This window comes from Carassius auratus, chromosome 32 (genome assembly GCF_003368295.1).
Source record: "Carassius auratus strain Wakin chromosome 32, ASM336829v1, whole genome shotgun sequence".
In the NCBI taxonomy this organism is placed as follows: domain Eukaryota; kingdom Metazoa; phylum Chordata; class Actinopteri; order Cypriniformes; family Cyprinidae; genus Carassius; species Carassius auratus.
The window spans coordinates 3,044,234-3,069,803 of NC_039274.1; the positions used below are offsets into that span (position 1 = coordinate 3,044,234).

Sequence of the window (25,570 nt, forward strand, 5' to 3'; positions counted from 1 at the left end):
GTTACTGTTTATATCTAGCTGTATAATAAATCAATACGAGGCGCGCGCGTGTGTTTTGATGTACGGTACCTACGTATTTGTCTGCGGGTCTTTTATCTTTTAAAGATGTTCACTTCCGTTTCGTTTTCCGCTGCAGCTCTGTCGTTGTTTGATCACGCGAGGGTTTTTGCGAATCGAAACTAGCTGAAATGTTAATCATAAAAGCTTAAGCCTCTTTCCACGTAATTTTTTTCCCCCCTTCAGTGTAATAAATATGTCGTCGATAGTGAACACTGTACACGTGGAGTGCAACGGAAAGGCAGTAAGGGTAAAACTATAACGTTACATAATGTCCTTGTCACTAGTTTTGTATAACTTACTCTCTCAAATACTCGATATTGTTTGTTTCTCAGAAGCTTATAAGGTTCCTTCTCATAGAGCCAGTATCTGATCAGGAGTGTGTGTTGTGTTATGTGGATAGTTGTGCAGTTACGGATCTTATGCTGTTGTTGTTGAAGGATCAGGACGATCCTCTTGTGCTGATCCCAGAGCTCTGCAGGCTCTTCTATGAGTTGGGCTGGGTGACAGGAACCGGGGGAGGAGTGAGCATGCGACATGGGTTAGTCGACACATTTTACACCAATGATCAAATCCACTGTGTTCTGCAATATTCAATCGCTGTTTGAGTCCGTGATGTACATGGTATTCACAAAATAGAAATGGAAAAGTCTTATAAAAAGATAGAAAAGTAACTTACCAAATTCTTACAGATGGACTCTTTGTATTCATGTTGGTTTCGTATGAAAAACTCTTCCTTGTATTATATTTAACAATTTTAGTCTATTTTCTGCATAATGATAAGACCGATGTACTATAAAAGATTAATGAATAATCTTTATTTTTAGAGAATATTATTATTTTATCAAAACTGATTCATTTTTGTATCGGGATGGTTGTGTCACCATGTTTGTGATATAAACCCAAAAATGAAAATTCTGTCAGTGACCACTTACCCTCATGTTCAAAAACCCCAAAATTTTGGTTCATCCTCGAAACACAGATTAAAAGGTTTCTGTCTCTCCACTGAAACTCCAGACTTCTAAGAATCCTCTCAAAGAGGTCCCAATTTAGCTTAAAATGTCTAACTATGAGTCTTAGTTTAAGAGTGATATTTGAAATATACAATAATTGAATGTTAGTGAGGAGGTGAGGCTGACACTGGTGCTTGGTATGACACATTCTTTTAAAGACTGTGAGCTTTTAAACTGGGCCTAAATCAGGGGTGTCACACTCTGTTCCTGGAGGACCAGATCCCTACAGAGTTTAGATTTAATCCAAATTAAATGCACCTGATCGAGCTAATCGAGTTCTTCTGGTTTATTTGAAAACTACATGGAATGTGTGTTTGAGGGAGGCTAGAACGAAACGAACGAAGCAGGTCTACGGTCCTCCAGGAACTGAGTTTGACACCCTGTGGCCTGTAGCATGAAGAGAGATGAACAATCTCAGATTTCCAGAGTAAACCCAACCGGGTTTAGATCAGGATCAGTTGTTGCACAACACTTGGTATAAGCGTTCTCTGTCAACTCCAGTTTATTCCAGAGTTTGTGAGGCACGTACATCTGGCAGTGTGACACATGTGGCAAACAGCCAATCACACGGAACATGGAAAGCATCAGTTTGATTGACTTCTTCCAAGAGACGAAGAGATAGTTATGAAAAAATGCCATGAATTGAAAAACATTTACAAGGCAGGAATTAACACCGCTGCAGTAAAGGTTTGAAAAGGCAGCTACTAACTATATCAACTCAAGTCAATCAACTGAATTTAAATAATTTATATTACAAGAAGCTAAAAAAAAAAAATCATCAGTTTAAAAAGCTTTATTTAAAAAACATTTTATTATTATAGACTTGATATTAATTAACATATGAACGTATTATGTGAAATATACATAATCATAATCTATAAAATATAAATATAATAATTAGCTATCTAAAATTGTATCACTAAAAATTTTAATCACACACACACATGCACGTCTCTCTCTATAAATAGCGAAGCTGTGACTTTAGTTACATAACAGCAGTTTTACCCCCGATTGGTGAGGAATATGACGTGATCCAGTATCTCAGCTATTTTATTAATAAAAGCCGTGGGGCAGCCCTGACAAGTTTGTTTGCTCCTGAAAGTTTCTGTGTGTGCGCAGCCCGATAACTCTTTCGCTCCGTGTATGTGTCAGTGAAACCATTGCATTAATATAGAAAGGCGATTCAGCTGACTTGGAAGTTGCAACTGTTTTAATTCATACATGTTAGCCAATGAGATCTGAGTAGACTATATAGACAGACCATGGTATAAATGTATATATTCATCTGTGGCACTATGGCATTTCTGCGCTGTGTCGGAGATGTGGTCAGGTCTCTAATGTAAAGATCGGTCACAGACATGATCCCTGAACAATCTAATCTGTAGTGTCTTATTAACACTGTCATCCATTGTCTGCAACACTTTTCTTCTTCCTCTTCATCTTTGCTAAAGAAGCTCTCAATCCTCTTAAAGGTCCTCCTTTCTACGCCTATCACCTTTCGAACTTAAGAGCTCTTTTAAGGGTTAAGATGCTTTGTGAACAACTTTTATCTTTACTAGGATCTTCTCTTTAATTTCAAGAAGAAGAAAAAAATCATCTTCACCATCTTTTCTAAGAATTTGCTTATGAAAAAATTTTCACTAGGAGCAACTCTTTGCACTAAGGAATTCCATGAATATGAGCCCAGGTAACCAAATCTTAAAAGAAAAAAGTTCTATACACAAGCTTCCCTGTGAACTATATGTAATGCACTAAATCAACCATTGCTTAGATTCAAATAAAAGCCTAAATTAAACTTGTTCATCAGATACCACAAAGGTAACACTTTATTTTAAGGACCAAATTTGAGCTATTAATTAGTTGCTTATTAGCATGCATATTGGCTGTTTATTAATACTTATAAAGCACAATATTAATGCCTTATTCTCCATGACCATATTTTAGATCCCTTAATCCACTCCTACCAATTACTTTACTAACTATTAATAAACCGCAAACTAGGAGTTTGTTCTGGGACGACTCTTAGTTAATAGTGAATATGTGTTACCTATTCTAAAGTGTTACCAAAGCAAGGATACTACTTCTCAAGACTTGAATTAAAACACTTGTTTCATATGAATTAATTGTACAACTTTTGTTGGTTACCTAGACTTTCAGCAGTGGAACAAAAACCTCTTAGGTTTCAGTAAGAATATTTTTTATTTGTGTTTTAAAGTTGACTCAAAGTCACACAGGTTTGGAACAACTTGAGGGTGAGAACATTTTAATTCCTGGGTTGGTTTTTTTTCATCACTTTAATGCCCATCAAAATGATTTTTAATTGAGAAATTAAAAACATGCATGCACCCATGTACTTACAAATGTATGGAATGGATTGTACTGTATAATTGTTTTCTTCTTCCAGTGAGCACATTTATATAGCTCCCTCAGGTGTTCAGAAGGAGAGAATACAAGTAAAGTATTTTATATTATTTATTTTATTTGCATTGTGTCATTCGCAACACACTAGTGTATCCTTCCACTCCTGTTTATAGCCAGAAGACTTGTTTGTGTGTGACATTGATGAGAAGGACATCAGTTGTCCACCTCCACAGAAGAATCTGAAGAAAAGCCAATGCACGCCCCTCTTCATGAACGCCTACACAATGAGAGGTACCTGTCCACACACAGTGGGTCTCTTCTGTTCTGTACTGTGTCTAAAATCCATTGTCATTCTTCTTCACAGGAGCTCAGGCTGTTATCCATACACACTCAAAGTCTGCTGTCATGGCAACTCTCATGTGTCCCGGCAAAGAATTCCGCATCACGCATCAAGAGATGATCAAGGGGATTCGAAAAGGAAACTCTGGTACAAACTACAGGTTGTACTTGCTGCAAAGATGCTGCACTCATGCCGTTTTACATTAGTAATGTAATAGTATTTCATACAAAAATGAATAGTTGTGATGGTAACGTCAGTATTTTAAATCCTGCTTTTACTTTACTGTTTGTGTTTTGTGTTTTGACTCAGGTATGATGACACTCTAGTTGTTCCAATAATTGAGAACACCCCAGAGGAGAAAGACTTGAAAGAGCGCATGGCCCGAGCCATGGAGATGTACCCCGACTCCTGCGCTGTTCTCGTCCGCAGACACGGGGTCTACGTCTGGGGAGAGACCTGGGAGAAAGCAAAGACAATGTGAGCTATAGAAAATGAAATGCAAACCTCAGGGCTATATTCTGTGTATGTATACAATATGTATCTTTTAAATCTGTGTTATTTTTCAGGTGTGAATGTTATGACTACTTATTTGACATAGCTGTGAAGATGAAACAATGTGGCCTGGAACCCTCTGCTCTTCCCACTGAAGATAAAGGCATTGTTTGATACAGTCTTTAACAAATGTTACCACTATGTTTTCAAAATAATAAATGCTTATTGGACTTTTCAAAATGTACAGATCATCATTTGCAATTATTATAATTTTTTTTTTCTTTTTTAATTTTCACAACAGTATTCTATTCAATATTTTTTACAATGTCAGTTACCTGCAAACAGAATGAAATATTGTAATGGCTTGCATGAGTCTACAGCATTCTGAAACAAATGAATGTCATTCTTCTTTTTGTGTGGATGCTTTGATGCTTAGCAACAATGGCATCATAATGTCATGATTAGAATTTGTTGCCTAATTTGGCCGCTGTTTGTATTCAAATGAAATTGCTATAATCACACAGATTCTAACCATAAATATACTGTGCAGCAGTGGTTATCAGACCCCTCCATGAAGTACCCCCAGCACTGCACGTTTTGTATGTCTCCATATATCTGACACACCAATTTCAGGCCCTGCAGTCTCCACTGATGAGCTGAATCAGGTGTAATAGATGGAGACATACAGAATGTGCAGTGCTGGGGGTGCTTCATGGAGAGGTTTGAGGACCACTGCTGTACAGCTTTATGTACAATTCAAGTAATATAGCCAGGAGATGGCACTGTTGTCTCTATGGCCTTCTTGTACTTTGCAAGAACTCCTGTGGAAGCGCCCTCTGCAACTTCAAACATGTTTGCATTAGTCAGTTGTATTATGTCTGCAATTTAACAGCTTGAGAGGAAAATGAAAACCAATTGTGTTGTGCCAGAGTCTTGATTCAGAGAAAAACTTAGAAAGACTTGTTATTTGAGGGAATCCAGGTAGCAATGGTTTTCTGCCATCCATTTTGTACTGCTTGAGCTTGGGTGATTCAAACCCCTTCAGAGGCTGGTCTCATCATCCCTCCGCATGCTGTTGCAGTTAACATCTCTGAGGCAATGCTTTTTGTTGTTGAGCAGGTTTCATCGGCTTCCTCAGTCCGATCAAAATTTGATCAAATCTGTTGCACCCTCCTTTCAAAACTGCTGCAGACTATCAATGGCACAGATATAAATGCAACTGATGTTGAGTGAGGAATGTCCATGATGTTCAGTAGACCTGCAGAACAGAATATGACTTCATCTTATTTTTCTGTGTTGTTTTAAAATTGACACAAGATCATTAAATATATCAAATATACCATTTAATTAAATAGATTCTAATTATTTGTAGAATCTGATTGTGTATGAGTATAATCCTTTACATCAATGTTTATAAGGATAAAGCATGACATCTCAATAAGCAGTTCCTTTTTAGTGAAGCCCTGGAGTAATATTAAGATCAGATATGATGTTCATGCTATGTTTCACAAATGAAGATATTATGCCCATCTATTTAATATCTTTCTAATATTATGGCAGGCCCTAGTATGCGTTTACGACAGAGTTTTGTTTTATAGTGGGGGACTTGTTGTGAGCATGCTGAAAAAGGCCTACTTGCTACAACACAACAGGGAGATGCAACAAACCCTATCCTTTGTCCATGACTTTCCATAAAGATCTAGTACCAAGGATGATGCATCTTGACCTTTTTAATAGGATCAATCCCAACACTGATAGGTTCATTGGATTTAAACCATTTTAACCAATGAGAAAGGAGTAGGAACACTGATACGTTCCCAGGCTGGCATGACATCAACCAATCATACCTGGGCTATACCTTATCCTGCTACATTCCACCCCCACATCATGCATTATCGCCAGACGATGAATTTAAAAATGTTAAGGATCATCCCAAGGCCTACCCTTCCAGATTACAGGAATGGTAATATCCATCTAAAACCTCCACAAGCTGCTTGAACCTCTAGAAGGGAACTTGCATGGATGCTAATTAAATTACCTGGATAAAAGCATAAATTCTGCTCCACATTAATACCCACATTCACTGGCATTAAAAGTACCCCAACTTACCTACCCCAATGATGGTGGGGCCACCAACTTCACTAAAAAGTCCAGATTTAGGAGGCTCAAAAAGCATAAGGTCATAGAAAACTCACTCTGACCAAGTTACAATTAATAATTGAATATGCCACCTACAATCCACCATATCCTACAACTCCACACCTTGACTGAACCTTGCAGATGGAGCAAGGCTGGACAGAATTCCACATCCATAATAAAGAGGCTTACTCAACAGTGGAGAGTACGATGACACTAATGACAATGCCATGCTGGGACGCTAAAACTACTAGAACCACTATTCACCACAAAGCTATAACTCCTTTGTTTGGTGAGGGGGGGCACAGTTTTTTTTTCCTTTCAATAACTATGGTTTAAAAGGCTGCCTACTCCCAATCACAGGAGGGACCTTTCAAATTGAGGGCAGAGTAGAACATGTTCCCCAACTTTCTTCCAACCAAAATAGCCAGGTTGCCAACCCCTTACAGTTAAGGGATTACCCAAAGGGAGGTTACTTTTGCAACTAAGGCAAATAACCAGGAACCTTGGGGCTTAATGTACACTTAAAACCATCTAACCTGGTCATGGTTTCCAAAGAGCTGATCCAATTGGGCTTACTGTGATTGACAGGTCCCTTTACTCAAGCTCTAAAAAGGCAACACAGGCTTCTTACAATGGTCTCCACACTACCTTACAATAATTTAAGGGAACCAGGTTGATGCTACCAACCCCCAGATTTCCCTCCCACTCTCCTCAGGGCCTGGATTTCCAACAAACTGGCAGATGGCAATGATACCTGGTTTCAGCTCTTCACGCAAAAACTACCCACCTCCAGTTCAAACTAACCACATCCAGAGGTTTCCACATTTGAGATAAATGTACTGTATAGTTTAATCCCGAGGGCTCAAGGTCTATGACACTTTAGGGAATCCTTTTATCACTACTACTTACCAACTGTGAATACACGTCGACTACACCACCCAGAATATACTGGGACAGAACAGCCCTACGAAAGGGTACACAGGTTCGTGGCCAAAAGCCAGGGTGAGCATGGAGAGACATAGACAGCATAAAACATTTGAGATTTATTTATACACAATTGAAATGGTTCAAACATTGGGTTTTGGATACAATATAAAGCAAACCTAGTACACAAGTCTACCAATCATACCTGGGCTATACCTTACCCTGCTACAGCAAGAAAGACCAGTGCTGACCTACCTGAAGGACATCACTGGAAGCTTGCTGGACTCACTGCAGTTTGACTGCACTGCATTCTCCATCATAAACAGCAGTTGAATCATTCAGGTTCCTGGGCACCACCATCTCTCAGGAGCTAAAGTGGGAGTTCCACATAGACTCCTAAACATTCCAGCAGAGGATGTATTTCCTTCACCAGCTGATAAAGTCCAACTTGTCACAGGAGCTGCTGGTACAGTTCTACTCTGCAGTCATTGAATCCATCCTCTGCACTTCTACAACTGTCTGGTTCAGCTCATACCAAATGCAGCGGACTGTCCAGACTGCTGAGTGAATCACTGGTACAACTCACCCCAATCTCCAAGACCTGCACTCATCCAGAGTGAGTAAAAGGGCTGACAAAATCATTCTTAACCAACTCACCAGCACTTCCTCTTTGATCTATTGCCAACTGGTGTCCTGCAGTGCATGTGTTATGTTTAACAGTCATGAGTAGAACATCATTAAAAGTCAAGAGTTGAACATCATTAAAGAGTCTGAGCAATGTTTGATATACAACTTATTACCAGGTGCATAATACTCAGCTTCTCTTATTTTCATTTGTATGTGGGTAAAAAGCAACCTTTCTTAAAGTATTAATATCTCAATAAAATATGCTTAATTATTATGGTTTTAACTGAATTAATGCTACCACACTGTTTATGTTAAAAAACAAAAAGTAATTTAAAAATCAAGGCAACATAATACATTGAGATGTCTGAGTTTTCATAAAAACGTGATAATAATGTTAATAGAATAATAAAATATAATACATATATAACAGTATAATAGTGATATTTAACAAACAACTGATGGTTTGCTAAATATCTTGCTTAGCCAATATATAATTGTTATGCAGAGTTTTAAGGTATTCTTAATTTTCAGTGAACTTTTTATCTCTGAAGAATAGAAAACAGTGCAAAGGAAAGACATGATTTGCTGTAGTTTTTTAAAGATGCATATAGGCTATAGCTCAATATGTAATGCACAAACATCAATCACTGTGACAATCAAAAAAGATCATGAAGTAAAAAGATGACACCAAACATCAACACATCACAGATAACTAACAGTGACAACGAAAAACAATAACAATGGCTTAAATTAAGTCAGCAAAAAATCCAAACAATATTAACAGTAACCAAATAATTAATTCATGTTGCGGGGCATTACGGGAGCTCCCTTGACAAATCAGCAATTGTTGTTTGCTTAGACTTTTGGAGGGATATTGTTGGGCTAACATGTTTTTATGTATAGATACAAGGTAATTCAAGGTAATTTCTGTGACTCAAACCGTGTGCTGGAGAAAATCTCATTTTTATATAATTTATATAACTAAACTACCTTTGAGCCACACTGAAAAGTTTTGAAATGAGTCACACAAGTCACAAGGTGGGCAATGAATATACAGCAGGATATGAAATATATATGTTTTTCTCAGTTTATAATGAAGGTCTGATGTAGTCATCTCCTGCATGGCTAAAAGAAAGGAATCTGGTGGAATGGGTAAGAGCGCTCGGAGGTAATCACAATGCTTTTTTTCCCTATGCTTCGTCAATGCCTAGCAGTGGAAAATCAGTGTATGCAGCTCTCGCTGAGCTGCGTCTCTAGAGACATCGATCATTCCAGGTCCCTTCCATCGGCTTTGCTTGTTTTGCACACATGCTCATTTGCAGATTGATTCAGGCCCCATCGATTCAAAGCCTTGAATCAACCTACTATGTCCTCACAATTACAAGAATGACATCTTATATCCCTCGCCATCACTGAAGTAAAACACAAGCTTAACACTGATGATTAAATCTTGAGACAAGTGGGCGTTTGTGAATTAGTCGTGTGTAATCATTTGTGTTCTTGTGATTTATTTATTTTAGAAGTACTGTATATTAGCAAATAAGCTATCAGTGTGTTTTATAAAAGTCACAGTGAGTTCTGGATGGAGAATCAGTCGCCTGTTTTTCAGTGAGACTTCTTTTTCAAGAGTCAGGTGTGTCTGAGAGCAGTCAAATTGCAGGTAACAATGCTCATATTACTTCATAGAGGCAGCCATAGCAACAGAGACATGCAGCTGAGAGATGACAAACCTGCAGCACAGTACTACAGTTAAATATCCTAAAGTACACAGAAAACAATTACTGAACACAGGGCCATAACCATTATAGACATTGATTGGATATAGTCAGATAGTCCCCCCTTGTATTACTCCATTATGCATCACACCTTTTTTTTTTTTTTTTTTTTTTTTTGGCTGGTCTTCTTGAGCAGTTTAAAGTAATTGGCTAATTTAAAAGTAATTTAAAAGCGATTAAAGTAAATGCTTAAGGTGACCAATCAAAGAAGGCAGGCTTTACTGTTCACAGAAGCCAAGTCTGAATTCCGACAATGAAAGTGAGATTTATAGTTAAGCAATTAATATTTGAATTGTTATGACAGAAATGTAAGTAATATCCAGTGATGCAAACTATTAGCCCATATTTCCATAAACCATGACTGTAATTCGTAATTGAATGTGAGAGACAAGAAACATTAACAAAGATGTTCTTTTTTATTAGACATAAAATGTAGAGTAAGTGTGCATATTGTAGAATAAACCTATCATTTGCAAATAGTTTAAATAGTTAAAAACCTGAAAAGGTAATTTAACTTTTTTTTTTATAAGTGTACATAATTTTATATGAATGATCTAGATTGGAGATCTCACCTGGTCCGAGGGAAAATGAAGTATCTAAAAACATCATGTCTGTTCCATTATTGTACCACATCTGGTGGAGTGTTTATTGCGAAAACAACAATTTTGCAAGGTGTCAGGAGGCACACCAGACATGTGAGTCATCTTAATATTACTGTGAGAGGGTTTTTTCCCTTCTCTAATCCAAATGTGATCTCCCTATTTGTGATTAGTCTTTGAAGGAAACCATGCAACGTGATGCTTTGCCTTATGTCAAGATGATCCGAGTCAGTTCCATCAAGCAAAATGGCCCAGAGATTGTGTTTTAAAGGGATTGTTTGCCTCCCACCCCCACTCCAAACGAAAATTCTTCAAAAAGTCTTCATTTATGACTTTCTTTCTTCTGTGGAACATATTTTAAAAATATGTTACAAAGACCAGTACTGTTTAATGAAGTTTGGACATCAACATTCTACAAAATATCTTTTTAGATAAATATAACAGAAGTTTCAGTTTACAATACCTGCATGTCTGTTATTAATCAACCGTAATGAAGTTCTGTAAACCAGATTATTTTTAAAGCTGGTATATGATATGACGAGTAAACTAGGTGCTTTGATGGCCATTCTCTCCTCCATTCTCTCCTCACTCACTTTCTTTTTTCATTCTCCTCTCTTTTTCCTTCCCACTGCTCCTCTCACCGCTCCCTTTGTATTTCTTTGAAATTGCTGGCTATTGCTGGGAGATTCCTATCAGAACAGGTTTTGAACTGAGGGAGACACAGAGCACTTGTAGAATAACAATGAGGCCATGGCTCAGGCACTAATATTAACTTATTGAAAGAGTTCCCAGGAATTGTGTTGCCATTGCTGTCTTTAGGAAATGTCAGCATGAATATTAGTCTTTTGATTTTGAAACTATTAATGAAGGCCATGGAAAGGTAAGTCCATTACAGGAGGCGGTGAGTAACATTCAGGACTCTCAGATGTTTACATTTCGTGTTAGGAAGATAATGTCTTTAAACTCTGAAATTGATGTTTTCTTTTTTTTGTATTTGTTTCTTTTTTTTCATACATAGCTCTGTATTTCACAAATTCGGTGAAACTATTTTATTATCCTTAGTTTTATTCAATAAACTGTCGTTGTGTCATACATAACTGGAGGGAATTGTGTTCAGTTATGCAGCGCAAGCCAGTTGCTGGTGCTTAGATACACCATTCTCATTTTGCAGAGACTTTTTCCAGACACAAAAATAAACCAGGATTGAAATAAACCCAGTGTTACATAACATCAGACAAATAACTCTTGCAGTCTCTCAGTCTGTGCCTGCCTTCCAATTTGTTGTTCATGATGTTCTGTTAGTTTTGCTATTCGCTTCTTAACAAGGACGCAGGTGCCTTGACGGAAATTCAATTTGATACCATTAATGAGAAGATTCCCTTTGTATGAAAACACAGAAGTGCTTAGGGGATTTTTTTTTGTGTGTGTAGGGTTTTGTGCTACAGTCTATTAATGAAACATTATGCACATTGCAGAGTTTCTCTGCCGTGCTACAGTAGGCTAGAAGTGCTCAGCGGTTTCCAAGAAGGGGTCACCATAAATGGGCATCGCTTAGCCAAAACCCTTAGAGAAGAAGGACTAGCTATTCATGTAAGCCAACAGTGTGTGCAGGCACATAAATCACACGCTTTAGATTCGAAGCCTTCCAGTTACGTGCCTATGTGATTCATCTCCCATTAAGCATAGTTTCTTCTGTCTATTCGGGCTTAATTTTGGAATTTAGAGGGTTTTATGGTAACAATGCTTTGATCTGATTACTGCATGCTGTTGTTTTCAGTTTTATAAACTTCAGGACACCGTCTCTGAAGAACAACCCGAGAACAGATACAAAGTCATCATAACATTTATTTGTTGCTAATTATGGGACTTTGACAGCATTCAGTCAGATCATTACTGAAGTGCTGGATTTCCAAGATAACTCCATAGCGGCACAGATGAAGGTATTGTGACTTTCCTAGTAGTGACAATGTTTGCCAAGTATAGTCTTTGCCTGCGGCAAACTGCACCAGCAGGTTGTGAAGACCGGGAGCTTATTGAGTGATAGGAGGGTGACGTCAATTTGTGAGTCCTTTGGGAGCTATTCTCCTGAGCTCCTTATTTTTAACATTCCATATAGTGCCGGAAGTCTTCTGACGGGTTGGTTTGTTATTTCGAGAGGGATAGGTATCAAGTGTGATAGAGAGATCGGTCCCCTTTTGTTCAGCAGATAAAACACTGTTGTCGACACTGCCAGGACCTTTTATCTGCGACACAAGATATTTCTCCCTTGTACAATCTTTGCAGCAAATAGGAGGATAGATGGTCCTACATCCTGCAATTTGCTGAGTCTTGATCAGACTAAACAGAAACGCCTTGGGAAGTCATTACCCTTTTATTATTTGAAAGGACATGAAGGAATAGCTACATGGGCGAAGCTCCTGCAGAGAGCCCTTTCATTCAGCCTTGTAAATCAGACAATCCATAGAGGAAGTGTCACGGGGCATTGAAATACTCTGCTTGTGATTAGCCTTTGACCACGTGGCCACATATTTGCTTAAAAACCACTCTGGGCCATTATATTTCACAGCTCTTCAAAAACACTCTTACTGTACATCCCGAATGCAAGATGGTGCTTAGATTCAGGCGCAGCATTAAAGACAAAATGTATTTGTTCCAGTCAGAAATGCTCTGATCAGCATGAAACCTCAGTAAACTGCCCGAGAGAAAAATAAATTGAAATGCAAATACAGATCGACATGATGGTGTCCTTGAAGTCATAACATGCATGCATGTTTTAGATGAGGAATAAGATGACTCAGGAGTTTAACTAATGAGAAGTTCCACTTCATTGTTGGAACAGGAATTTTGAGCCTCGTTAAATATCCAATAGGATGACTTCCTTGACTTCGGTTCCAGTCCAAGAGGCAATTTGTTACATGTGTTTTTGTAGGTTTAAAAAGGTAGCACAAACGAAAATAAACATGTCTCCTCAAGATGAATTACAAGCCCAGATCATTTCCACCCTCAAGCCCCCTGAGATAGCACCTCCTGACAGCATAAAGGAGTTTTTGTACTTATTGTTATTGCTAAGTCCTCTTCATGTGTAGTTATCTTTTGCTTTTGCTTACCATGGGACTCATTCTTTTAATCATACCCAAATATTGCTAGAGCAAATACATTTCTCTGCTGCATCCTATACTTCTTATCACGAGTTTGCTTCCTGTCCTTTATAAGCCTTCCATCATTTTAAATCTGTTGCAAAAAATATATATATATATACTCAGACGCACATTTAACATTGAAAGTGAAATGAATAAAAATGACTGCTCCATATGAATTTGCAATCGCAGCTTCACCCTAAATGATAATAAACCCAGTCTCTCATTTGGCTAATGACAGACATATTGTTCTTGACACTGGCACATGAATATTGATTCTGTTCCATCTTTGTATTTTGAACCCTTGCTCCTCTTTCACCGGGATCTCGACCAGCGACTCACGTTTGCAATGGTTGAGTAGCTTGCTCTGTAGGAGGGGAAATGAGGACAGTTTGTCATTATCAGAGCAGGCTTGAGAGGAATTTAATCACAGCTGCACATTCAGCAAGTCTGACATTATTGAAAGGGAAAAAAAATGTTTTAAAAAAAGAAAGCAAGAGAAATATTAATACAGAGAAGCTGACAGATTACTCTCATTAATCAGAAAGCAGTGTGCCTTCCTCCAAATGCATGCTGTGCACGCTGCAGGTTCACAGACCTGTACTGCTGTTAGTGTCCTTCCCATTCACTGAGGTGAGACCAGCCACATGAAAATAGCTTGTGGATTTAGGACTGGTACCCTCCCTTGGACTTGTGACATTTTCTCTGTTTCAGATAATGAATTGGATTCAGTCTGTTCCAATTTATAGAGAACGGATCAAAAGGTGTGGGGTAAGTAGGAGAATTAATAAATAAGGATGGAGTCATGAGAGAAAATGCGTTGTGTAGAGGGATGACATGTGACTCAGAGACAAAGATAAGCAGTTTAAGCTCTTATAATCATTTAACAGCAGCGATTTAATAATGTTTGACTTCTATAATCTGGATTTGATTTCAGGCAATTGCCTGGGCCACAATTTGCTATCAAACTGGGACAAGCACTTCTATGTAGAGGATATTTCTAATGCCAGTAATTCCAATTTGGAGTATTATGCTGCCACACCTCTTTCTTTTGCCACAGAATATGACATACTGAAACACAGCCCAGAGACGGCTGAATAAAAGCAGTATTCTGATCTTTTTCTTTAATCTTTTTCTTGCTCTCAGTTTGTTGTCAGCATTAAACATGATTAAATCTTCCAATAGGTCCTTCAACAATCCATTACATTCCAGAAAAGTGATATTCATAAGGTCAATGAAATGTGTTTCCAGCATGTAATTCATATGGAAGTTCAGGCTGCCCACAAGCTACTAATCTCTTAAACTATTAGTAAGTCTTTTCAGATAAAAATAAAATAAAAATTCCTTGTAAGGAGTTTTGATTTCATTTGAGCTTTCCTGGAGCATTATTTGAGCTGTCCGTGGTAGTGCAACATAAATAAACAATCAACTATGAGTAGCAAGGTACTGTCAAAAGATCTCCAAAAAGTTCTCTGTGATAAAGTCAGGAGATGGATTCTAATCAATTCAAAGGCTTTATAAATGCAAATTGAAGTCTATCTTAATATAACACAGTCCCTCCCTGGATAAAGACGTCCCTCCAAACTGGAAGAAAGAGCCAGGAGGCTGATCACAGAGGCTACAAAGAGGCCTACAGCAACTCTTAAGCAACTGCAGGAATTTATGACAAAGAGACTGATTATTTTCTATACCCACTGTATATTATAGTCAAGATCATAACTTAGCACTAACAACGAAAAGAGATATCATTTTTTTAAGCTTTATATCACATAAAAAAAGGCTTTTAAGGTAACAGTTGCGGGTTATCACTTTTTCCAATGTGTGTAAGCATGTGTGTGTAATATATATATATATATTACATGATATATATACTTGTTATACTTGTTATATGGCATTACCAACAAAGCTCTTTATTGCTTGAAGCTAATTCGAATTTCAGCTGGTTGTGCCCTTAAAATTACGACAAAATTACGACTTCTGTCTTACAGCAATCCCTGTTATCTGTCATATTCATTTTAAGATACTTGTTCTAGTTTTTAAAGCTTGTCATGGTTCAACACCACCTAACCTTTCTGAATTAATTAACCTCTATGATTGAGTTCTGAGAATTTGCTTACAGTACCTAAATACCAGCTGTCTAGTGTGGATGGTAGGGCGTTCAGCATCTCAGCTCGTAAGCTTTGGAACAAACTTCCTCAAAACTTTTCTTCCTCAAAAAACTTCCTCAAAACTCTCTTTACTTCAGATCTTTAAAACTGATCTCAAGACTGTATATCTGTTGTTTATGTTATATATCAACTTCATGAAAAGCATCCTTAGGTTCTTGAAAGGCACTATATAAATACACACACACACACTACATGATGCCATAAAGAATTAGTTATTTCTAGTCACTGGGTTAACTGCACATCCTGGTCCTTCTCTCAGAGGACTCACTAATCTGCTGTAGGAATACAGCTTTAAAGATGAACCATCCACACACTCCTCAGAGCCACAGAGCTTCTCCTCCATTGTGCTTCCATTTCAAATGTATCACTGAGGTAAATAAGGCAGACCATTTGCTGGGGTCTCACAGGATCCACTGGTGCATAACATTGTTGACCGGCTGGTTTTAAGCAAGACAATCTGTTGTGGAGGAGGACGTTTTAAAGGAAAATAAGAGTCTCCAGCATTGTGTGTTTTGTTACACTTGTGGATGTGAATTAATGTCATCTGTAGATGAAGGGACAGTGAACTTAGGATGACAAGCAGCAGACAAACCTTTCAAATTCTTTTTGCACAATTGTCAGGAACATGAAGGACCTGGTTTAATATTAGTGGTTTAGGATTTGGACTACCTGCATAAAAGCAGCTCAGCCTCTAATTATAGCCGACATGGTTCCTCCTCCTCATAATGCACATGCGTGTTCACTACACACACACCTCCTTCATGAATATTCATTCCTGTGATATTATCATACTCAGAGCGGTGACTCATTGTGCTTCACTTCTGACTGACTTGAACAAGATTGAAAGTGAGGGCTCTCGTGAATATTCATATAGCCCTAACAAAAAAGTAATTATGCATAATGTCAGATGGAGTATTTCATAAATGTGAAAGTAAAACGAGGGGGGGGGGGGGTGCAGCAATATTAACTTCAATTTGCTTCTCTAATCGTAAGGCACATTAAAGCCCTGAAATAACCTCCAAACAAAACATATAGATACATATATTCAAATCTAATCAAGTGTATTATGTACAGACACGCACGCACACACAGATACACATACACCCTGATTTCCATGTTTTATGAGGACTTCCTATAGATGTGATGGTTTTACCCTATATATATAAATAAATGAATAAATGTAAATATATATACATATACACTCACCTAAATATATATATATATATATATATATATATATATATATATATACACTCACCTAAAGTATTATTAGGAAATTATTAATATTAGTTCAATTTCTCATTAATGCAATTATCTAATCAACCAATCACATGGCAGTTGCTTCAATGCATTTAGGGGTGTGGTCCTGATCAAGAAAATCTTCTGAACTCCAAACCGAATGTCAGAATGGGAAAGAAAGGTGATTTAAGCAATTATGAGTGTGGCATGGTTGTTGGTTCCAGACGGGCCGGTCTGAGTATTTCACAATCTGCTCAGTTACTGGAACTGTTACACAACCATTTCTAGGGTTTACAAAGAATGGTGTGAAAAGGGAAAAACATCCAGTATGCGGCAGTCCTATGGGCGAAAATGCCTTGTTGATGCTAGAGGTCAGAGGAGAATGGGCCGACTGATTCAAGCTGATAGAAGAGCAACTTTGACTGAAATAACCACTCGTTACAACCGAGGTATGCAGCAAAGCATTTGTGAAGCCACAACACGCACAACCTTGAGGCGGATGGGCTACAACAGCAGAAGACCCCACCACAAGGTACCACTCATCTCCACTACAAATAGGAAAAAGAGGATACAATTTGCACAAGCTCACCAAAATTGGACAGCTGAAGACTGGAAAAATGTTGCCTGGTCTGATAAGTCTCAATTTCTGTTGACCCATTCAGATGGTAGAGTCAGAATTTGGCGTAAACAGAACGAGAACATGGATCCATCATGCCTTGTTACCACTCTGCAGGCTGCTGGTGGTGGTGATGTAATGGTGTGAGGGATGTTTTCTTGGCACACTTTAGGCCCCTTAGTGCCAGTTGGGCATCGTTTAAATGCCACGGCCAACCTGAGCATTGTTTCTGACCATGTTGATCCCTTTATGACCACCATGTACCATCCTCCGATGGCTTCTTCCAGCAGGATAATGCACCATGTCACAAAGATCGAATCATTTCAAATTGGTTTCTTGAACATGACAATGTGTTCACTTTACTAAAATGGCCCCCACAGTCACCAGATCTCAACCCAAAAGAGCATCTTTGGGATGTGGTGGAACGGGAGCTTTGTGCCCTGGATGTGCATCCCACAAATCTCCATCAACTGCAAGATGCTATCCTATCAATACGGGCCAACATTTCTAAAGAATGCTTTCAGCACCTTGTTGAATCAATGCCACGTAGAATTAAGGCAGTTCTGAAGGCGAAAGGGGGTCAAACACAGTATTAGCATGTTGTTCCTAATAACCTTTAGGTGAGTGTATGTATACAGGTTCATCTTAGTAAATTAGAATATTGTGGAAAAGTTCATTTATTTCAGTATTTCAACTCAAATTGTGAAGCTCATGTATTAAATAAATTTAGTGCACACAGACTGAAGTAGTTTAAGTCTTTGGTTCCTTTAATTGTGATGACTTTGGCTCACATTTAACAAAAACTCACCAATTCACTATATCAACAAAGTAGAATACTTCCTGAGACCGATAAAAATATTTTTTTGTCCAGATATGCTCCAGAAGGAAACAAGATGCAGTAAGAGCTGGGGGATGAAAACTTTTGGAATTTGAAGATCAAGGTAAATTGTACTTAATTTGTGTCCCGGGAAACATACAAGTATCTTCAGTTGCTTACGAAGGGCAGAACTAAATGGAAAAAATATATATTTCAACAAAATAAGACAAATTTGGCCATCTTCATCGTGTTCAAAAGTTTTCACCCCCCAGCTCTTAATGCATCTTGTTTCCTTCTGGAGCATCAGTGAATGTTTGAATCTTTTTTAATAGTTGTGTTTGAGTCCCTCAAATGTCCTCAGTGTGATAAGATGTATCTCAAAATCATACAGTCACTGCTTGAAAGGGTTCAAATATGCAAAGATGCTGGAAAACTGAAGAATCTGCAGGACCTTAAAGATTTTTCTGAAGAACGCTGCTCAGTTTAACTGTTCAGAACAAACAAGGGACTCATGCACAACCATCACAAAACAGAAAGACAGTCGAGGATCATCAGGTAACAGAACACAGTATTAAGAACCAAGGGTTCCCAAACTTTTGAGTGGGGTTATTTTAATAATTTCAGCTATTTTTTTGTCTTGTGGACTAAATGTTAATATCTTTTATGTACAATATCTTACTCAGGACAGTACTAAATAAAAAATAACATGCATTTAGTATGATATCTCTTATTTTTTGAACATTACTCTTATTTTCACAGATTCTGCAAGGGGTGCCCAAACTTTCGATCCCCACTGTATATATATATATATATATATATATATATATATATATATATATATATATATATATATATATATATATATATATATATATATATATATATATATACAGTGTATATAACCAGTTAATTTAGATGTTACCATTAATTTTTATGGTTACAATTTTCTTCAGTGTAGGACACAATATCAAATTTTCAGTACATGACTATCATTGCCAAAATAATTCACAATAATAATAGTATAATCATTTTGAAAATGCTACTACAATAATGCTATCAGTCAAAATGCTATATACATAATTATGTATCTTGTGAACATCTAATGTTGGAGGATGCGTTTGTTTGAGTTAAATAACTGCTATCAAAGCTCTTCAGTTTACCGGTTTTTATTCACCCTCCAGCTTCGGCCCGTTTATCACAAATAGCATTAATTCATTTTTAGATCATGTTTATATGACTTTAATACTGGTAAATTGCGATAACAGCTTTTCACTGCACAATTATCAGCTTTATTGGTTTTATTTCATTTTTAACTGACATTTATTGTCAATAGTGGTACAGTATATTGCAATCCCTTTAAGTAAAATACAAAGAGTTAAAGATAAACATGCAGCTTATGAGCACCATGCTGTCCATTCACAAAACCCAACCTCTGCTAAAGCTGCATTCATTTTCCATCAATTAAAGCTATGTTTTGGATTATGTTGCCAAAACAAAATTAAACTTGTTTATCCAACGGCTGATGGACTGGACAGAAGGCTAATTTTAGGAGCTTGTCTGAGGGCTAATCCACTCACCAAGCCAGCAGAGAGGAGCACAGCCTGTCTGTCTTAGGGTTAAGCAAGTATCATGTGGTCTAGGACGGTCACTTGTGCATTACGCTCCATGTCATAATTTGATCCCAACTATATCTGACAAAGCATTTGTCTCATTAACCGATAATTAAAAGAGAGAGTCAGTGGAGAGAGTAAGGCAGAACAAATGCTTTGATGCATGTCTGAGAGTCACAAGCTTTTACAGCAGAGTGTAATAAGAGTAACAGTCACCAGCTGGGAGCTTTTTCATGATATCATTGGCTTTGATTTCTCAAGCGTATTAATATGGGCATTGGCAAGTTTTTGATTTAATTAAGAAGGAAACATGTTATAGAATTGTGTAAATAAATATGTAAAAACATTCCTTCCTGTTGTTCACTGACAGCTCATGAGTATTGAAAGATTTACTTTATAAGAATTTGCAGTTCATAGTTATTTAAAGACCTGGTTATGCTGTTTGTAAAATTATACCCTTTAATACACTTGGATTCTCCTTCCTGTTATTTACAGTGCAGAATTCGTGGCTACATTTTGTGGACAAAAGAAAATATTGGAGAAGCTTGGAGCAGTATAAATTGGTTTCTTGTTAGATATGTGTTCAGTGGACTTTAGGGCACCCATCTATTGTTCCTGGCTTCTATGTGCACAGTTATTTTAACAACAAGCTTTGTTTTCTGTGACATCATCTGCTGCAGCAAACATTTTCATTAAAGTCTGGCTGAAAATAGGTTTAATTTTGGATTTACATGAAAACTACTTGACGATTTGGCCTGTCAAAATGCTTTTAACCAGCCTGACGCCATTTTTCAGTACTCTGGTAAATAAAAATCTTCAAGGACAATCAGTTTTCTCCACTTGGTATGATTTGGTGGTTTAAAATGTGTGCATGTGATTGCCATGTAAATTTTTCCAACGAAATGATGATGTATTTTGGTTTTCATGTGTTATTTCAGAGGTGGTACTTACATTTACTGCATGAACAATTTTAGCTGCCTGCTGTTTTTAGTTTCAATTAGCCACATCAAGTGCAACAAAATTCTGCTGCTCGCTATTAGCATCAACACGGAAGTGCATATCTGCATACTGCACAGGAATAGTAGATCAGATTTATCTCTGTTTTCTGGAGACACATTTATGTGGCCAAGTTGAATTTGCAAACACAAATGGACAGAAATTGGACAGGTTAAGATGTTTAAGCAACATTTAAATACGCAATAGTGGTTTGACCTTAAAAAAGTTCAAATTAAATCCATAATGAATGAAAGAGAGTGAGTTCATGGAAAACACTGCAGGCAAAACTGAACGTTTGTTCAGGGTATCAGATAATGGCTTAATCATAACAGCTGAAACACTTGCTTGAATGAATAATAGATTTGTAAAGGAGAAAGGACACAAGGAAATAGAAAGAGAACAAAAAAGAGCAAAGGAGAGCAGAAGCTGTCTACATGTTTGCGTCTGCAAGGAACATGCATTTTAAACACCTTATCAAAAAATACAGCTTTGATGGAACACTGTTATTTCCTACCATGTTCCATGTCAGACACTGTTGCTGTAAATCTAATACAGCAGGGTAGATGCTGCACTGCAGATATTGCTATGCTGTTTGATGTGTCTAGCAAAATGTGTGTGTGTGTGTGTGTGTGTGTGTGTGTGTGTGTGTGTGTGTGTGTGTGCGTGTGTGTGTGTCCTCATAGTATAATGGGGACATGGGTTATGTTCTTATAAGTCACCCTCTCCTTGTAATACCTGAGTTGTGTCCTGATATGTCACAAAAACAAGATAACACAAACACACAGTGTATATACTGTATATTATTATATATATAATTTTACATCACAGAGTACAAGAATGTATACCAACAAAACTATTTTTTTTTTTTTTTAAATCAGGTTGCTCTTTCAGGTATGTAAAGCCTAAAAAGTTGGCTCAACGTGGAAAACGATTCACTTAAATGTACTAATTGATAGATTCTTTGCTATCTCCATCAGCTAATACATTGAGGGTCTGTATGTCTTCAGCTAAAAGTTCAGGAAAGCTAAGCTCAGCCTGGGAAATTGTTTAACATCAGCCATGGGAGCAGACCCAGTGCATTTTACATATTTAATTTAAGAGAGCCCTGCAGGCATAACATGGTCTCCAGACAGCATTGACTATTGTGCTATCCACTGAAGTGCAGTGCTTCTCTAAGCAACAACTATACTGCTACTGCAAATCAGTTTCAAGACATCTTGATACACACAACTTGGAAGCATCATTGCAAAATGGATTCAGAGGGAGCACACACAATCCATTACTATCCATCTTTGCATGCCATTTGCCAGGCAGGGGATATATCTGCATTGTCTTTATCTCAGAGGTCTGTCAATGCTGCTGTGTGATTTGGTGGAAATCCTTCTGTGTTCTAGCTGTTTTGGTGTTGCAAAACTCTCCAGTCTGCCAAAGCTATGACTTCAAGTTAGCTCTTAACACAATTGTCGTCTCAAAGACAAACGTTTCTTGTCACATCTGTGAGATGCAGTCACATTGTAATTCAGTCACAGAGGCACAGTTGCATCCACAAACTGATCTGTGCTCTCAACAAATTCTGTCCTTGAGAGGTGGATGTGCTCTTCTTAGATTTCCTCTTTCTATTCAAGACCACCATTTGGCCAATCCTCAGCAGGTCAGATATTTATTCTTTTCCCGTTAGTTGTTGCTCTATTTTGTTTTTGTGGATAGCAAATCGGTTTGCACATTCTGCATTTTGGTTTGTCTTTTGTTATCTATAATTTTCCCAAATACTATGTATAAATACACACTTTAGGACAACACAGATGCAGTATAACAGGGAATCCAATCACAGGGACTTTATTGCAGGTTTGGAAAATGATACAGGTGAGTAAACAGATCAACAATGGATTGGAAATGACTTAGCTAGATGAATAACCTCATCTTTTTGCAGGACAGTCAGCAAAAACCCTCAGGGGTTTCCACAAAGGCAAAAGAAGGAAGAATACCACAATAAAGATGTAGATACAGGTAAATGCAGAAGAGTTTGTGCAGTCTTTGGCATAACAGTGATGAAATGTAGGTGAAATGAGGAACCGGTGTGAGAGTTTAATAGTCCAGGGAGAGTGAAAAGGTTGGTGAAGGGGGATTAAAATTAATTAATTAAATATCAGTTTAGTAGAAAAATATAAAATGCACAAAATTCAGCCTAGGTTCAATGGAAAAATGTGTCTGAAGCATTGCTCCTTGCCTGTCTTCCAACTCTTTACACTAATTTACACAACTCTTTACACGGGGAAGTCATGGCCTAATGGTTAGAGGGTTGGACTCCCAATCGAAGGGTTGTGGGTTCTAGTCTCGGGCCGGATGGAATTGTGGGTGGGGGGAGTGCATGAACAGCTCTCTCTCCACCTTCAATACCTCGACTTAGGTGCCCTTGAGCAAGGCATCGAACCCCCAACTGCTGGCGCCGCAGCATAAATGGCTGCCCACTGCTCCGGGTGTGTGTGTTCACTGCTCTGTGTGTGTGCATTTCGGATGGGTTAAATGCAGAGCACTAATTCTGAGTATGGGTCACCATACTTGGCTGAATGTCACTTCACTTTCACTTAATAATGATGCACATTTAGATGCAGATAAGCATGAATCCGGCAATATTTTATCATGTTTGTTGTCTGCTAAACAAAATATCCAGTGAATGGTGCTCAAGCTATATGAGATAAAGAAGCATTCTCTGAACATTTTAGCTTGCTTTGAGCTCTTTTATCTTGTGATTTAACTAGTGATTTACTGGACCTGTGCTCAGTGCAGTGATATACCAGGTTAGCTCCTGAGCAAGTTTACTCCATCAGAAAAGCCATACATATGGAACTGGTTATGCGAGGCAACTGTCAAAATGTATTTGTATGCAAAGCATGCAATATGGTAGCATGTTATAGTATTTTGCAAAGAGCTGAGTGAAAAACGAAAAAATAAATGTGCACCAGTAATCTTTTTTTTTTTTTTTCTTCTTTTTTTTTGTGAACAAGAATAAAAGTTGTGGATGTTCTGCCGTCGCTCACTTCAGCCGGAAACTGTAGTGCATTTTATATGTACATTTATGGACTTCTGCAAAAGTGTAGGTAGAGACACATTTTTCCAACATGTCCTAATGCCAAAATCATAATTTTAAAGATAAAGATACACACAATTGACGTGTTTCAACTCTCACAACAACGGAAACAACCAAAACTAAATCCGTCAAATTTTACTATATTTGTGCAATAGGCAATTATTCACCTGACCTCCAGTAGTAAACACCAACTGAAAAGTGGTAGCCATGTAAATTAAACTTGAGGTAATTAAGGTCATTTTAACCCCTTTTATTTACACACCCCTCCCGTCACATGTATTGCCATCAATATGAAATTACAAAACCTAAAACAATAACAGGAATTAAATGAATTTCATTTAAATAGCATATCCTCAGTTTGGAGTATAATAGAGATAATACAGTTTTTTTATTGTTTAATATTTTCATATTGTAACTCTCCTTGTATTCTGGGGTGTGAGCAAATGATGTGGAGGCTTATATGAGGTGATATAATTCAGCTTTTCTCTGAAGTCTGCAGATTCATCTGATAGCCGTCTGTTATCAGCAGTCTGGTTGAGCTGAAGCTTCACGGATAAATTCATTGCTCACTTTGAGTCTTGATTCAACTCTCAGGTGAGAGGTTCTGATGGGCTCCTCCAGTGCCTTATTTAGAAGTTTTATCACTGCTTTAGGGTAAAGAAACACAGACAGAAATAAATAGAGAAATAGAGAAACACATCTCTGTTTCCCCACCACAGAGAAATACATGTTTTTCTCAGCTGCATGAATTGATATTCCTTACTAAAAATAGATAGTTGGTATTTCTTGCAAATGATTACTGTATTTAAAAGACTCTTTATTATTTTGCCATTGTATCATTTATGTAGTAAACTGGTATGGAATCAGACCAGAAAGTGCTTTTTTGCTTTATCAAGCATAACATTGACAAACTTGACAAGTCAGAGCTGTGGTTAAGCAATGGCCCATTTGGAAGTGTTAACATAAAACAGATTGGTTCTGGAGAGTGCTAGTGGTCATTGACTGAATCTTTTTTCCTCACGTAAAGCTGCTTTTATACATAATTTAATCCTACTGTACATCGACTGTGTTTTTTTATTGCCCTGCTTGTCAAACAAGTTGTCATACATATTTCATACTAGTCTGTTCTCTAGCCAAAACTATGCAGCTGTATATTTTGAGGACCTCAGAGATGTAACAGTAGTGATATTACTCATGAAAGAGTAACTGAGTAATTGCCTGGCACATTCTTCTTTGTTTTTAGTGCTAATTATTTCAGCTTGCAGAATAGAGCTCCAGAGGATAAGCGCAAGCACAATGAGCAAATGTTGTTGGAAAAACAGAAAATGTTTGCATTTATAATACTGTGAGCAGAGTTGCAGTCGCTCAGCTAAACCCATTTGTGCTTTATACACAGGGCTGGTAATAAGAAATGAGCTGAGATAGTGCTAACGTATTTAATAAATCTTGAGCAACATATTGTCTCAAGGGTGATTTCCCTCTAATGTTTGATTTTCTTTAAAGTGCAGTTTTGTGCAAATGAAAAACAATTGCTTAACTATAACAGATTCCTAAGTGCCATTTGGGTCTAAA

General features: G+C 37.6%; 1 protein-coding gene and 1 long non-coding RNA gene across 5 annotated transcripts; one reads left to right on the forward strand and one right to left on the reverse strand.

Moving 5' to 3' along the window:
- The first annotated feature begins 101 nt into the window (after nt 1-101).
- LOC113051341 (methylthioribulose-1-phosphate dehydratase) lies at nt 102-5,605 on the forward strand. 4 transcript variants are annotated; one of them, XM_026214993.1, is made up of 8 exons: nt 102-307; nt 393-439; nt 515-598; nt 3,475-3,523; nt 3,605-3,722; nt 3,796-3,931; nt 4,081-4,248; nt 4,338-5,605. In XM_026214993.1, the coding sequence occupies exons 1-8, from the start codon at nt 254-256 to the stop codon at nt 4,435-4,437; spliced, it is 756 nt and encodes a 251-aa protein (XP_026070778.1). In that variant the 5' UTR covers nt 102-253; the 3' UTR covers nt 4,438-5,605. The 4 variants fall into 4 exon arrangements, with proteins under 4 accessions (XP_026070778.1, XP_026070779.1, XP_026070780.1 ...); XM_026214994.1 differs by having other exon boundaries at nt 102-301; XM_026214995.1 differs by lacking the exon at nt 393-439 and having other exon boundaries at nt 103-307; nt 498-598.
- On the reverse strand, nt 5,410-7,979 carry LOC113051346 (uncharacterized). The gene is made up of 3 exons (XR_003276887.1): nt 7,582-7,979; nt 7,312-7,366; nt 5,410-5,521 (listed from the first exon to the last, which is right to left on the reverse strand). It is a non-coding gene; the product is annotated as an uncharacterized LOC113051346 (long non-coding RNA).
- Between the last annotated feature and the right edge of the window lie 17,591 nt (nt 7,980-25,570).